This window comes from Phoca vitulina, unplaced genomic scaffold (assembly GCF_004348235.1).
Source record: "Phoca vitulina isolate PV1807 unplaced genomic scaffold, GSC_HSeal_1.0 scaffold5, whole genome shotgun sequence".
Taxonomy (NCBI): Eukaryota; Metazoa; Chordata; class Mammalia; order Carnivora; family Phocidae; genus Phoca; species Phoca vitulina.
Genome location: NW_022589708.1, coordinates 51,600,517 through 51,613,627, shown reverse-complemented (window position 1 = coordinate 51,613,627; position 13,111 = coordinate 51,600,517). Strand labels below are relative to the sequence as shown.

The 13,111-nt window shown below is 39.9% G+C and overlaps 1 protein-coding gene across 4 annotated transcripts in view; it reads left to right on the top strand.

The window, feature by feature from the left end:
• Positions 1–13,111, top strand: part of MTRF1 (mitochondrial translation release factor 1) — a 63,857-nt gene that overhangs the window by 46,730 nt on the left and 4,016 nt on the right. For all 4 annotated transcript variants that reach the window (XM_032402925.1, XM_032402924.1, XM_032402923.1 and 1 more), the window contains 2 exons: positions 9,728–9,864; positions 11,272–11,370. In XM_032402925.1, the coding sequence (XP_032258816.1) occupies positions 9,728–9,864; positions 11,272–11,370 (236 nt within the window). The remainder of the gene's footprint in view (positions 1–9,727; positions 9,865–11,271; positions 11,371–13,111) is intronic.

Sequence of the window (13,111 nt, the reverse complement as noted above, 5' to 3'; positions counted from 1 at the left end):
TTTAAATCTCCACCAAAATAGTTGCCACTATATCAGTTCAGCTGGCCTAAGCGAATATGGTTTTTGGGTTTTGTGGTTCAGAAAGAAAAGTACTTTTCACCTGTAATGTACCTGAGAGCAGGATTGGACATAGACCTTTAGAGTGGTAGCTGCAAAGTTAAGAACAGTGCAGCCTGAAGTTTCAAGGGTCACTATGTCAGGTCTAGATTTGGGCTTGTAACTGGGCTACACAGTGGGCAAAACCCACCCAAATCCAGAAGTTGGCTAACGAAAACATGTATGATTAGATGTGGGATTAGCTGAATTTAGAGCCAGGACAACTGAGAAACATTCACTCTAAACTCCTCCTTATAAAGAGTTTAGTTTCTTTTCATTGGTTTCTATACACAACAACAATATATACAACATCTATATATTGACCCTTGAACAACATGGAAATTAGGGGTGCTAACCCCTCCAACCCCTTGCAGTCAAAAATACACATAATAACTTTTGATTACCTCAAAACTTAACTACTAATAGCCTACCATTGACCAGAAAGAAGCCTTACCAATATCATAAACAGTGATTAACACAGATTTTGTGTTGCATGTATTAAATACTGCATTCTTTTTTTTTAAGATTTTTTTTAAATTTTATTTATTTTTTGAGAGAGAGAGGCAGGCAGAGGGAGAAGCAGGCTCCCCGCTGAGCAAGGAGCCCAATGCAGGACTCAATCCCAGGACTCTGGCATCATAACCTGAGCCGAAGGCTGATGCTTAACTGACTGAGCCACCCAAGCGTCCCTATATACTACATTCTTATAATAAATTAAGCTAGAGAAAAGAAAATGTTACTAAGAGAATCAAAAGGAAGGAGGCACCTCTTATTATCACAATAACTGTACTCTTAATCCCCATCACCTGCCTCCCCTCTGGTAACCACCATTTCGTTCTATATATTTAAGAGTCTGGTTTTTTTGGTTTTTTTTTTAAAGATTTTATTTATTTTTTTGACAGAGAGAGACACATCGAGAGAGGGAACACAAGCAGGGGGAGTGGTAGAGGGAGAAGCAGGCTTCCCGCTGAGCAGGGAGCCTGATGTGGGGCTCGATCCCAGGACCCTGGGACCATGACCTGAGCCAAAGGCAGACGCTTAATGACTGAGCCACCCAGGCGGCCCAAGAGTCTGTTTTTTCATCTCCATATTTCTTTGTGTGTTTGTTTTGTTTCTTAAATTCCACATATGAATGAAATCATTGGTACTTGTCTTTCTCTAGCTGACATTTCACTTACCATTATGCCCTCTACATTCCATGTTATTGCAAATGGCAAGATTTCATTCTTTTTTTAATTCTTTTTTACTGCTGAGTAATATGCCAGTACAGATATATTATATATATAAATATATTTTTTTCTTTTTCAAGTTTTTATTTACATTCTAGTTAAGATATAGTGTAATATTGGTTTCAGGAGTACAATTTAGTAATTCATCACTTACATATAACACCCAGTGCTCATCACAAGTGCCCTCCTTAATGCCCATCACCCATTTAGCCCATCCCCCACCCACCTCCCTCCATCAACCCTCAGTTTGTTCTCTATCATTAAGGGTCTCTTATGCTTTGCATCCCTCTTTTTTTTTTTTCCCTTCCCATATGTTCATCTCTTTTGTTTCTTATATTCAACACAAGAGTGAAATCATCTGGTATTTGTCTTTCTCTGGTTGACTTATTTTGCTTAGCATAATACTCTAGCTCCATCCACATTGTTGCAAATGGCAAGATTTCATTCTTTTTGATGGCTGAATAATAATATTCCATTGTATATATATATATATATATACATATATATATATGTATATATATATATATATATACACACACACCACATCTTCTTTATCCATTCATCTGTCGATGGACATCTGAGCTCTTTCCATAGTTTGCCTATTGTGGACACTGCTGCTGTAAACATTGGGGTGCATGTACCCCTTCCACTCTGTATTTTTGTATTCTTTGGGTAAATACCTAGTAGTACAATTGCTGGGTCATAGGGTAGTTCTATTTTTAACTTTTTTGAGGAACTTCCATACTGTTTTCCAGAGTGGCTGCACCAGCTTGCGTTCCAACCAACAGTGTCAGAGGGTTCCCCTTTCTCCGCATCCTTGCTAACATTTGTTGTTTCCTCTTGTTAATTTTAGCCATTCTCACAGGTGTAAGATGTTATCTAATGGTTTTTATTTGTATTTCCCTGATGATGAGTGATTTTGAGCATCTTCTCATGTATCTATTGGCCATTTGGATGTCTTCTTTGGAAAAATATCTATTCGTGTCTTCTGCCCATTTCTTAACTGGATTATTTGGTTTTTGGGTGTCGAGTTTGATAAGTTCTTTATAGATTTTGGGTACTAACCTTTTATCAGGTACGTTATTTGCAAATACCCTCTCCCATTCCACAGACTGCCTTTTAGTTCTGTTGACTATTTCCTTTGCTGTACAGAAGCTTTTTATCTTGATGAAGTCCCAATAGTTCATATATGCTTTTGTTTCCCTTGCCTTTGGAGATGTGTCTAGTAAGAAGTTGCTATGACCGAGGTCAAAGAGGATGCTGCCTGTGTTCTTCTCTAGGATTTTGATGGTTTTCTGTCTCACATTTAGGTCTTTCATCCATTTTGAGTTTATTTTTCTGTATGGTGTAAGAAAGGGATCCAGTTTCATTCTTCTGTATGTGGCTGTCCAGTTTTCACAACACCATTTGTTGAAGAGACTCTTTTTTCCATTGGATATTCTTTACTGCTTTGTTGAAGATTAGTTAACCATATAGTTGTGGGTCCATTTCTGGGTTTCCTGCTCTGTTCCATTGATCTGTGTGTCTGTTTTTGTGCCAGTATCTTAACTGTCTTCATGACAGCTTTGTAATATAGCTTGAAGTCTGGAATCGTGATGCCTCCAGCTTTGCTTTTCTTTTTCAGGATTGCTTTGTCTATTTGGGGTCTTTTCTGGTTCCATACAAATTTTAGGATTGTTCTAGCTCTGTAAAAAAATGTTGGTGTTATTTTGATTGGGATTGCATTGAATGTGTAGATTGCTTTGGGTAATACAGACATTTTAACAATTTTTGTTCTTCCAGTCCATGAGCATGGAATGTTTTTCCATTTCTTTGTGTCCTTTTCAATTTCTTTCATAAGTGTTCTATAGTTTTCAGAGTACAGATCTTTTACCTCTTTGGTTAGGTTTATTCCTAGGTATCTTCTGGTTTTTGGTGCAATTGTAAATTTATTTTTTATTTCTTTTGATTGATTTCTTTTGAAATCTTCCTTGATTTCTTTTTCTCCTGCTTCATTATTGGTGTATAGAAATGAAACAGATTTCTGTGCATTATTGATTTTATATCCTGTGACTTTGTTGAATTTTCCTGTATCAGTTCTAGCAATTTTTTGGTAGAGTCTTTCAGGTTTTCTACATAAGAGTATAACATTGTCTGCAAATAGTGAAAGTTTAACTTCTTCCTTGCTGTTTGGATACCTTTTATTTCTTTTTGTTGTCTGACTGCTGAGGCTAATGGTGAGAGTGGATTTTATAGTTCATATATAAACTATATAGTTCATATATAAACTATTGGGACTTCATCAAGATCAGAGCTGAGGCTAATGGTGAGAGTGGACATCCCTGTCTTATTCCTGACCATAGATGAAAACCTCTCAGTTTTTCCCCATCAAAGATGATACTAGCTGTGGGTCTTTCATATATGGCTTTTAGGATGTTGAGGTATGTTCCCTCTATACCTACTTTGTTGAGGGTTTTTATCAAGAATGGATGCTGTATTTTGTCAAATGCTTTTTTTCTGCATCTATTGAGAGGATCGTATGGTTCTTGTCCTTTCTTTTATTAATGTGGTGTATCACCCCAATTGATTTGCGGAGATTGAACTACCCCTGCAGCCCAGGAATAAATCCCACTTGGTTGTGGAGAATAATCCTTTTGATGTACTATTGGAATATGTTCATCAGGGATATTGACCTGTAATTGTCCTTTTTAGTGGGGTCTTTGTCTGGTTTTGGGATCAAGTTGATGCTGGCCTCATAGAATGAGTTTGGAAGTTTTCCTTCCATTTCTATTTTTTGGAACACTTTCAGAAGAATAGGTATTAATTTCTTTAAATGCCTGGTAGGATTCCCCTGGGAAGCCATCTGGCCCTGGACTCTTGTTTGTTGGGAGATTTTTTTTTTTTTTTAAAGATTTTTATTTATTTATTTGAGAGAGAGAGAGCATGAGCGGGAAGACGGGCAGAAGGAGAGGGAGAAGCAGGCTCCCTGCCGAGCAAGGAGCCCAACGTGGGGCTCAATCCCAGGACCCCAGAATCACAACCTGAGCTGAAGGCAGATGCTTAACTGACTCAGCCACCCAGGCACCCCTTGTTGGGAGATTTTTGATTACTGATTCAGTTTTTTACTGGTTATAGGTTTGTTCAAATTTTCTGCTTCTTGTTTCAGTTTTGGTAGTTTGTATGTTTCTAGGAATTTTTCCATTTCTTCCATTGCCCAGTTCATTGGCATATAATTTTTCATAATATTCTCTTGTAATTGGTTGTATTTCTATGGTGTTGCTTGTGATCTCTCCTCTTTCATTCATGATTTTATTTATTTGGGTACTTTCTCCTTTCTTTTTGATAAGTCTAGGTGGGAGATTATCAATTTTATTAATTCTTTCGAAGAACCAGCTCTTGGGGAGCCTGGGTGGCTCAGCCGTTAAGCGTCTGCCTTCGGCTCAGGTCATGATCCCAGGGTCCTGGGATCGAGCCCTACATCGGGCTCCCTGCTCCGCAGGAAGCCTGCTTCTCCCTCTCCCACTCCCCCTGCTTGTGTTCCCTCTCTCACTGTGTCTCTCTCTGTGTCAAATAAATAAATAAATAAATAATCTTAAAAAAAAAAAAAAAAAAAAAGAACCAGCTCTTGGCTTCGTTGATCTGTTCTACTGTTCTTTGTTTGTTTGCTTCAGTATCAATTATTTCTGCTCTAAGTTTTATTATTTCCCTTCTTCTGCTAGCTTTAGGGTTTATTTGCTGTTCCTTTTGTAGCTCCTTTAGGTGTAATGTTAGGTTGTGTATTTGAGACTTTTCTTGCTTCTTGAGATAGGCCTGTATTGCAATATACTTCCTTCTTAGGACCACCTTTGCTGCATCCCAAAGGTTTTTGGACTGTCATGTTCATGTTTTCATGTTCATTTGCTTCCATGTATTTTTTTTTAATGTCTTCTTTAATTTCCTAGTTAACCCATTCATGTAAGATGTTCTTTAATCTACATGTATTTGTGGTCTGTCCAAATTTTTTCTTGTGGTTGGCTTCAAGTTTCATAGCATTGTGGTCAGAAACTATGCATGGTATGTCTCAGTCTCTTTGTACTTGTTGAGGACTGATTTGTGACCCAGTATGTGATCTATCCTGGAGAATGTTCCATGTGCACTCAAAAAGAATGTGTATTCTGCTTTAGGATGGAATGTTCTGAATATATCTGTTAAGTCCATCAGGTCCAGTGTATCATTCAAAGCCCTTGTTTCCTTGTTGATCTTCTGCCTATGTCCATTGCTGTGAGTGGGGTGTTAAAGTACTATTATTGTATTATTGTCAGTGAGTTTCTTTGTTTGTTATTCACTGATTTATATTTGAGTACTTGCAAGTTGGGAGCATAAATATTTACAATTGTTAGATTTTCTTGTTGGATAGACCCCTTTATTGATATAGTGCCCTCCTTCAGCTCTTGTTACAGTCTTTGGTTTAAACTTTAGTTTGTACTCTGGCTTTCTTTTGATGTCCGTTAGCATGATAGATGGTTCTCCATACCCTCATTTTCAATCTGCAGGTGTCTTTAGGTCTAAAATGAGTTTCTTCTCTCTCTTGTTCTTTCTCTCAAATAAGTAAATAAAATAATTTTTTTTAAAAAAGGGTGCCTGGGTGGCTTAGTTGGTTAAGCATCTGTCTTCAGCTCAGGTCATTATCCCAGGGTCCTGGGATGAGTCCCACATTGGGCTCCCTGCTCAGCGGGGAGTCTGCTTCTCCCTCTCTCTCTGCCCCTCCTCTCTGCTTGTGGTCTCTCTCACACTTGCTCTCTCTTTCTCAAATAAAATAAAATCTTTAAAAAATATATAAATAAATTAATTAAATGAGTCTCTTATAGGCAGCATATAGATGGGTCTTATTTTTTTATCCATTCTAATATCCTGTGTCTTTTGATTGGAGCATTTAGTCCATTTACATTCAGAGTGATTATTAATGCATATGAATTTAGTGCCCATTGTGTTACCTGTAAAGTTGGTGTTTCTGGTGATGTTCTATCTTCCTTTCTAGTCTTTGTTGCTTTTGGTCTTTTTTTTCCCCCACTCAAAGAATCCCCTTTAATATTTCTTGCAGGGCTGGTTTAGTGGTCACAAACTCCTTTAGTTTTTGCTTGTCTTGGAAACTCTTTATCTCTCCTTCTATTCTGAATGGCAGCCTTGCTGGATAAAGTATTCTTGGCTGCATATTTTTCCCATTCAGCACGTTGAATATATCATGCGAGTCCTTTCCGGCCTGCCAGGTTTCTGTGGATAGATCTGCTGGGAACCTGAAATGTCTTCCCTTGTAGGTTAAGGACATTTTTCCCTTGCTGCTTTCAGGATTCTTTCCTTGTCTGTGTATTTTGTGAATTTGACTGTGATATGTCTTGGTGATAGCCAGCTTTTGTTGAATTCAATAGGAATTTTCTGTGCTTCTTGGATTTTGATGTCTGTTTCCTTCCCCACATTAGGGAAGTTTTCAGCTATAATTTGCTCAAATAAACCTGCCCCTTTTTCTCTTTCTTCTTCTCTGGGACTCCTATGATACGAATGTTATGCTTTGAAGAGTCACTGATTTCCCTAAGTCAACATTCATGATCCAATACTTTTCTTTCCCTCTTCTCTTCAGCTTCATTATTTTCCATAATTTTATCATCTACATCTATATCCTGTGCTCATCCATCCTTGTTATCATCACATCCAGTCAGTTTTGCATCTTGATTATAGCATTTTTTACTTTGTCCTGACTAGTTTTTAGTTCTTTTCTCTCTGCAGTAAGGGATTCTCTGGTATCTTCTATGATTTTCTCAAGCCCTGCTAGTATCCTTATAATTGTTGTTTTAAATTCTCATTCAGGCATCTTACTTCTATCTCTTTTGATTAAATCCCGGCTATTACTTCTTCCTGTTCTTTCTTTTGGGGTGAATTCTTCCGTCTTGTCATTTTGTCTAGGTCGCTGTTTTTTTGTGATTGTTAGGAAAGCCTGTTATATTCCTGCTCCTGAGAGTAATGGCTATATTGAGAAGAGGTGTCCCCGCCCCCCCCCCCCCCCCCCCCCCCCGCAAAAAAAAAGAGGTCCTATACTGTCTTGGGCTTAGAGATTCAGGAGGTGTTTCAGAGTGTGCACTCTGCTGTTGTGTTTTGTCTGCTCCTTCCCTCAGGTCAGTCCTCTGCAGTTTCTCCTTGCCTGCAGTGAGGGGTGTTTGGACCTTGTCCAGTGTGTGGCAAGTTTTAACTAGCTGTGTTTTGGCCTGCTTGTTATAAGCAGCTAGATCCAGGGGCACCTGGGTGGCTCAGTCGGTTAAGCATCTGCCTTTGGCTCAGGTCATGATCCCGGGGTCCTGGGATCGGGCCCCACGTCGGGCTCCCTGCTCAGCGGGGAGCCTGCTTCTTGCTCTCCCTCACCCTCTCCCCCTGCTTATGCTCTCTCTGTCAAATAAATAAAATCTTAGAAAAAAAAAAAAAAAGAAGGTAGATCCTATTTCCCCTAGAGCTGAAGTTTTGCAGCACTTTGTGATCTGTAGACTTGGTGCCTGTAAGGGATCTGTGCTGGTCTAGGGTGGGGCCTGCTGTGCTGCAGGCCCATTTGCGCTAGTGGAAATGTACCTCCAGGATTTGGTGGGGCCAGAGCTTGGTGAGCTTGGTGAGCTTGGTGTAAGTGGCTTCAGCCTCCACTGGGTGGCACTGTGTTGCTCTCTGAAGTCCGTCAGTGCTGGTGGGCAAGGGAGAAAATGGCCTTGCCCTGCTCGCTCTCCTGGAGCAGGGAGTTCGCACCAGCACTCTTCAGATGAGCAAACCATCACCCCTCTTGTGTCCCCGACTTCCGTCAGATCCCTGCCGTCACCCTGTTTGTATCTGAGCTGTCTGCGTACTAGGCAGCACAATACTCCTGTGTTTTATCTCAGGCACATGGCTGTTTCAGAACTCCAAATTTTAGGGATCCACATGGCACAGACCCACGCTGATCCTCTTGGGGAAGGTCTCGCCACGCTAGCTGGTTCTGGTTTGTCCCAGAAAAGCAGTCGCACAACCACACGGCGGTTTATGGTAAAGTGCAGCTAAAAGCCAGCACCGAGGTTTGTTGCCCTCAGCCGGTGTCTCTGTTCCTACACAGGGAACAGGGACACACATCAGCGCCACTAGTTCTTCTGTCTCCAGAAAGGCCATGCCACCGCTCCCAGATGCACTCCAAAAAGGGGACCAGGGGATCCTCAGACCACGCCTCCTACTTCCAGGTCTCCACCCTCCTTTCCCACCAGAGCAACACTAAGCCCGCCAGGCACAACCCCATCGATGGCACGAGCTTCTAAAACTTCAGACTTCAGGCTCCGCTGCTTATAAAAACTAGCAGTAGTCAGCCCCTCTCCTTTTCCCAGTCACTGGTTTTGGGGAATAGGTTTTGTTTTTGTGCAATCCCCTGCCTGCTGCTTTTCTCTCTCTCTCTCCCCCCCGCACTCCTCTGCCCACGATCAGGGCTCCCTCCCTTCCGCAGCACCCCCAGCTTTTCTCTCCCCCAAATCAACTCTCCACAGCTCCTACCTTCCATGAGATGGCTTTTTCTACCTGTAGATATGCAGTTTGTGCTCTCAGTCCTCAGATCAATTTCTTGGGTTTGGTTCAAAATGATTTGATATTTATCAAGCTGTGTTCAAGGGATGAGGCAAGCTTAGGGTCCCCCTACTCCTCCATCTTAACTCAACTCCTAAATATATACATTTATAAATATATATCTATACACATACACACTCCCTGTATCTTCTTTATCCATTCATCCATTTTTTTTTTTAAGATTTTATTTATTTACTAGAGAGAGAGTGAGAGAAAGCAAGGCAGACTCCCCGCTGAGATAGAAGCCCGATGCCCCCGGGATCATGCCTGAGCCGAAGGCAGCCGCTTCACCGACTGAGCCCCCCAGGTGGCCCTATCCATTCATCTATTGATGGACACTAGGGTTGTATCAAGTCATTTTTAAAACATCAGCTCTGTGCGAATTTGTGGCTTAAGGGCGGAAAGCTGAGTGCTCCTTGACTAAAACAGAGAATGGAGCAGCACTGCGTGCGGTGGGACTCTGTGTTGGGCTGTCTGTCCGAATGAGCTGGGAGGGAGAGGCAGAGCTGTGGGTGTGAAAGTATGTGTAACCATCTGCAGATGCTACTGCTTCCAGTCTTCTCATCTGAAATATCTCCTTCAGATCTCAGAATCGAAATAGCCATCTACTGCTTTTATTAGCATGATTCAGGTATAGTTTCTAAAGTATGCTAAGTCTGAATTGTGTTTAATCCTTTGTGATCTTTTCCTGATTATCCTTTCCCCCTTTCAAATGTTGCTGAGATCTATCTTTTTTTTCCAGTTTTGTTGATACATCATTGAGATCTCAGTTCTATCTTAATTTGGCTTCTGGAGGCTACAGTTTACCTTTGATCCTTGTTATTTTTCAGGGCTTGTGGTAGAATGCCAACAAGAACGATCACAGATTAAAAATAAAGAAATAGCTTTGCGTGTGTTGAGAGCTAGACTCTACCAGCAGATTATTGAGAAAGACAGGTGTCAGCAACAAAGTACTAGAAAACTGCAGGTAAGATTTATATAGTATAATAATACTTCTGCGGGGCCCTGGCTGGTTCAGTCAGAAGAGCATGTGACTCTTGATCTCGGGGTCATGAGTTTGAGTCCCATGTTGGGTGTAAGATTGCTTAAAATAAAAAATAATAATACCTTTGCACAAAGTCATCATTTTATGTAGAAAATGTAGCATTTGTTCTTGATCAAATGGGAATATCTTATAGCATAGGGAAACAGGTTTATTTGTAAATAAGCAATAATTTCATGCACATGGACTAACTGATTATGGCTAAATTTAGACATGCCAGCTTGCAAATGAATACATGAGATATGCGTAAACTCAGAATTATTTCCCAGTTGTTTCCCTCCAGTGTTTGTATCATGACTGTTTTGAGAGGAGATTAGGTTAAAATAAAATAATTATCTGGAAATTACGGGATTTGCAGATTTTTTATTTAAAAACCTATGCTTTTTTATTAAAACTCTGGGGTGAAAAGTAAATGGCACTGCAAAAAACTGGTAATGATGATTGTTACTGATGGGATGTAGGGGCAGGGGGTAGAAGAGAGATTTATTTCCACTATATATACCTTTTGTACTTTCTGAATTTTGTACTATATAAATGTCTAGTATTATTTATTCAAATATGTAGATAAATGCTAAGCAAAATGAATAAATGTTATTGTTTTAAGTAAACAAATTATAGGATTTTAAATCCTAAGAAATGTAAAGTTGGTCTTTGAGAGAGGTTGGAAGAGAAAGTGGAATAACTGCTTTTGTGTTGTTTGCCGATGGGTATGCTACACTAAATTTGGAAAACTTTGTGGCCTTTTAGGATAATGAATTATATAAACTTAACCATTAATTATTCTTTTTGCCTAGATGTCCTGATCTTCTCACACTTTTGCCCTTCTAGCTCTCCTTACCCACATTCTAACTTCCAAGTAGTAAAAGTGACAGGATTAATGGAATATTAATCCTCTGTGGTAATCCTAGATTGTTGTCCAGCATCAGTATATACATTTACAGGTAGGAATGCTCACTAACAAACCATTGCTTCTTGGCACATAAGTGATAACATAAACACTAAGAACTCAGTGACATCTGAATTAATAAAAGACATTGGGATTTGGGGCGCCTGGGTGGCTCAGTCGTGTAGCGTCTGCCTTCGGCTCAGGTCATGATCTCAGGCTCCTGGGATCGAGCCCCGCATCGGGCTCTCTGCTCAGTGAGAGCCTGCTTCTCCCTCTCCCTCTGCCCCTCCTCCCTCTCATGCTCTCTCACTCTCTCTAATAAATAAATAAAATCTTTTCAAAAAACTGAAACTGATATAATAGAAAGTCATTTATAAGTATGTTTTCCATTGTAATAAAGGTAATTATAAAGTTAAAATATGAATTACCTTTTTGTTATGGCACAGGTGGGAACAAGAGCCCAGTCAGAGAGAATTCGGACATATAATTTCACCCAGGATAGAGTCACTGACCACAGGATAGCATATGAAGTTCGTGATATTAAGGTAATATAACAATATGCTTTATGTACCTTTGCTTTTCAAAGAAAGTGTACTCAAATTTTAGAGAGTTATATCTAAAATATTACCAAGTAATTTAAAATCATTAAGCCTGTTTAAGGTAGTATCCCCAAATAGGCAAACATTCATATTAGTTTGTTGGTAAGAAATGGGGTCTTAGGGGCGCCTGGATGGCTCAGTCGTTAAGCGTCTGCCTTCAGCTCAGGTCATGATCCCAGGGTCCTGGGATCGAGCCCCACATCCAGCTCCCTGCTCTGCGGGAAGCCTGCTTCTCCCTATTCCACTCCCCCTGCTTGTGTTCCCTCTCTTGCTGTCTCTCTCTCTCTCTCAAATAAATAAATAAAATCTTTAAAAAAAAAAAAAAGAAATGGGGTCTTAGTGCCAGTTTGAAGCAGTTCTCTTTGAAGTCCAAATTCTTTGCTGTGCAATCACAGTGTATTAAGGTATATTCAATATACATATATACACTGTATCAGATTCCTATTGCTGTGTAACAAATTACCACAAACCTCTTGGCTTAAAATAATATTTATTATCTTATGGTTACAGTAGGTTAGAAATCTGGGCACAGCAGAGCTGGGTTCTCTTCCCTCGGGTCCTAAAGACCACCCACAAGTTGCTTGCTAAGTGGCCCCTCCATATACCCTCTCCCACTTTGAATCTCTTGCAGGAATGGCTCAAGCCTTTTTAAGGGCTCACCTGTTTAGGTCAGGCCCACCCCAGTAATATTCCTTTTGAATGACTCAACATCAACTGATTAATATCACTGGAGTGATATTCCATCATATTCACAGCTTCTGCCTCCCCGTAAGGGAGGGAGTTCTGCAAGGTGTGCACACCAGGGGGCGTCCTAGAGTTCTGCCTACCACGATGAATTATTCATGAGATTTAGGAGTTATAATTATGCTGTTGGGTAAAGACCCTGTCAGCATGGTTTGAACATTAACCTAACTAAATCCCATTTGGCCAGACCATTGGCATTAATACATTAATGATGAAGCACAAGAAAATTCCCCTTTTGTTTCCCCTGAAGGGGAAAATGAACTGGTTCTCATAAAGGACTATGTACAAAAGACAAGAGGTAGATGGTTTTGGTGTTTTTCCTTGATGTTATGTGATACCTAGGGCTTCTTTCACTTGATTCTGTCCCATTCTATACTCATAATTAAAGTCCTAATTTTACAAGGGAAATGTCTGTGTTTTTACAATATTTAGAAATTTCTTTGTGTCTTATGCCACTTCCCCTGTCTTCCTAGCAATTTAAGACTGTCTCGAATAGGAACATAATAGCCTTGTCAAAAAGGAGAAAATATTTGCTAACTTCCCTTTCCTCAGGAAACACACAGTAATAACCAAACATGTTTGGCCATATTGTTCTGATTACACCATATTCTTTCAGTTGTTTTTCTGGTAGTGGTGATGGTTTTCCTTGAGACGGCTGCATTCTTATGACCGGTAATATTTTTTAGAATAGCCCTTAGGTCCCGAGTTAGTATTCATTGTTGAAACAGAGGCAGGTTAAGTGGCTTTTAGTTATAAAATTTTAGTTATAAAATATCTGGCTTTGGCCTGAATGCTAACATGTTATTACTAACTAAACTAACATGCCAGATTCAGAAATAATTAGGGAAATTATACTTGTGTGCTCTCATAATGACTAACCAGCCCATTGGAAAGAAAAAAAAGCATCCCATATTAGTGAAAGGATAAAGTTTGGAAATGTCAT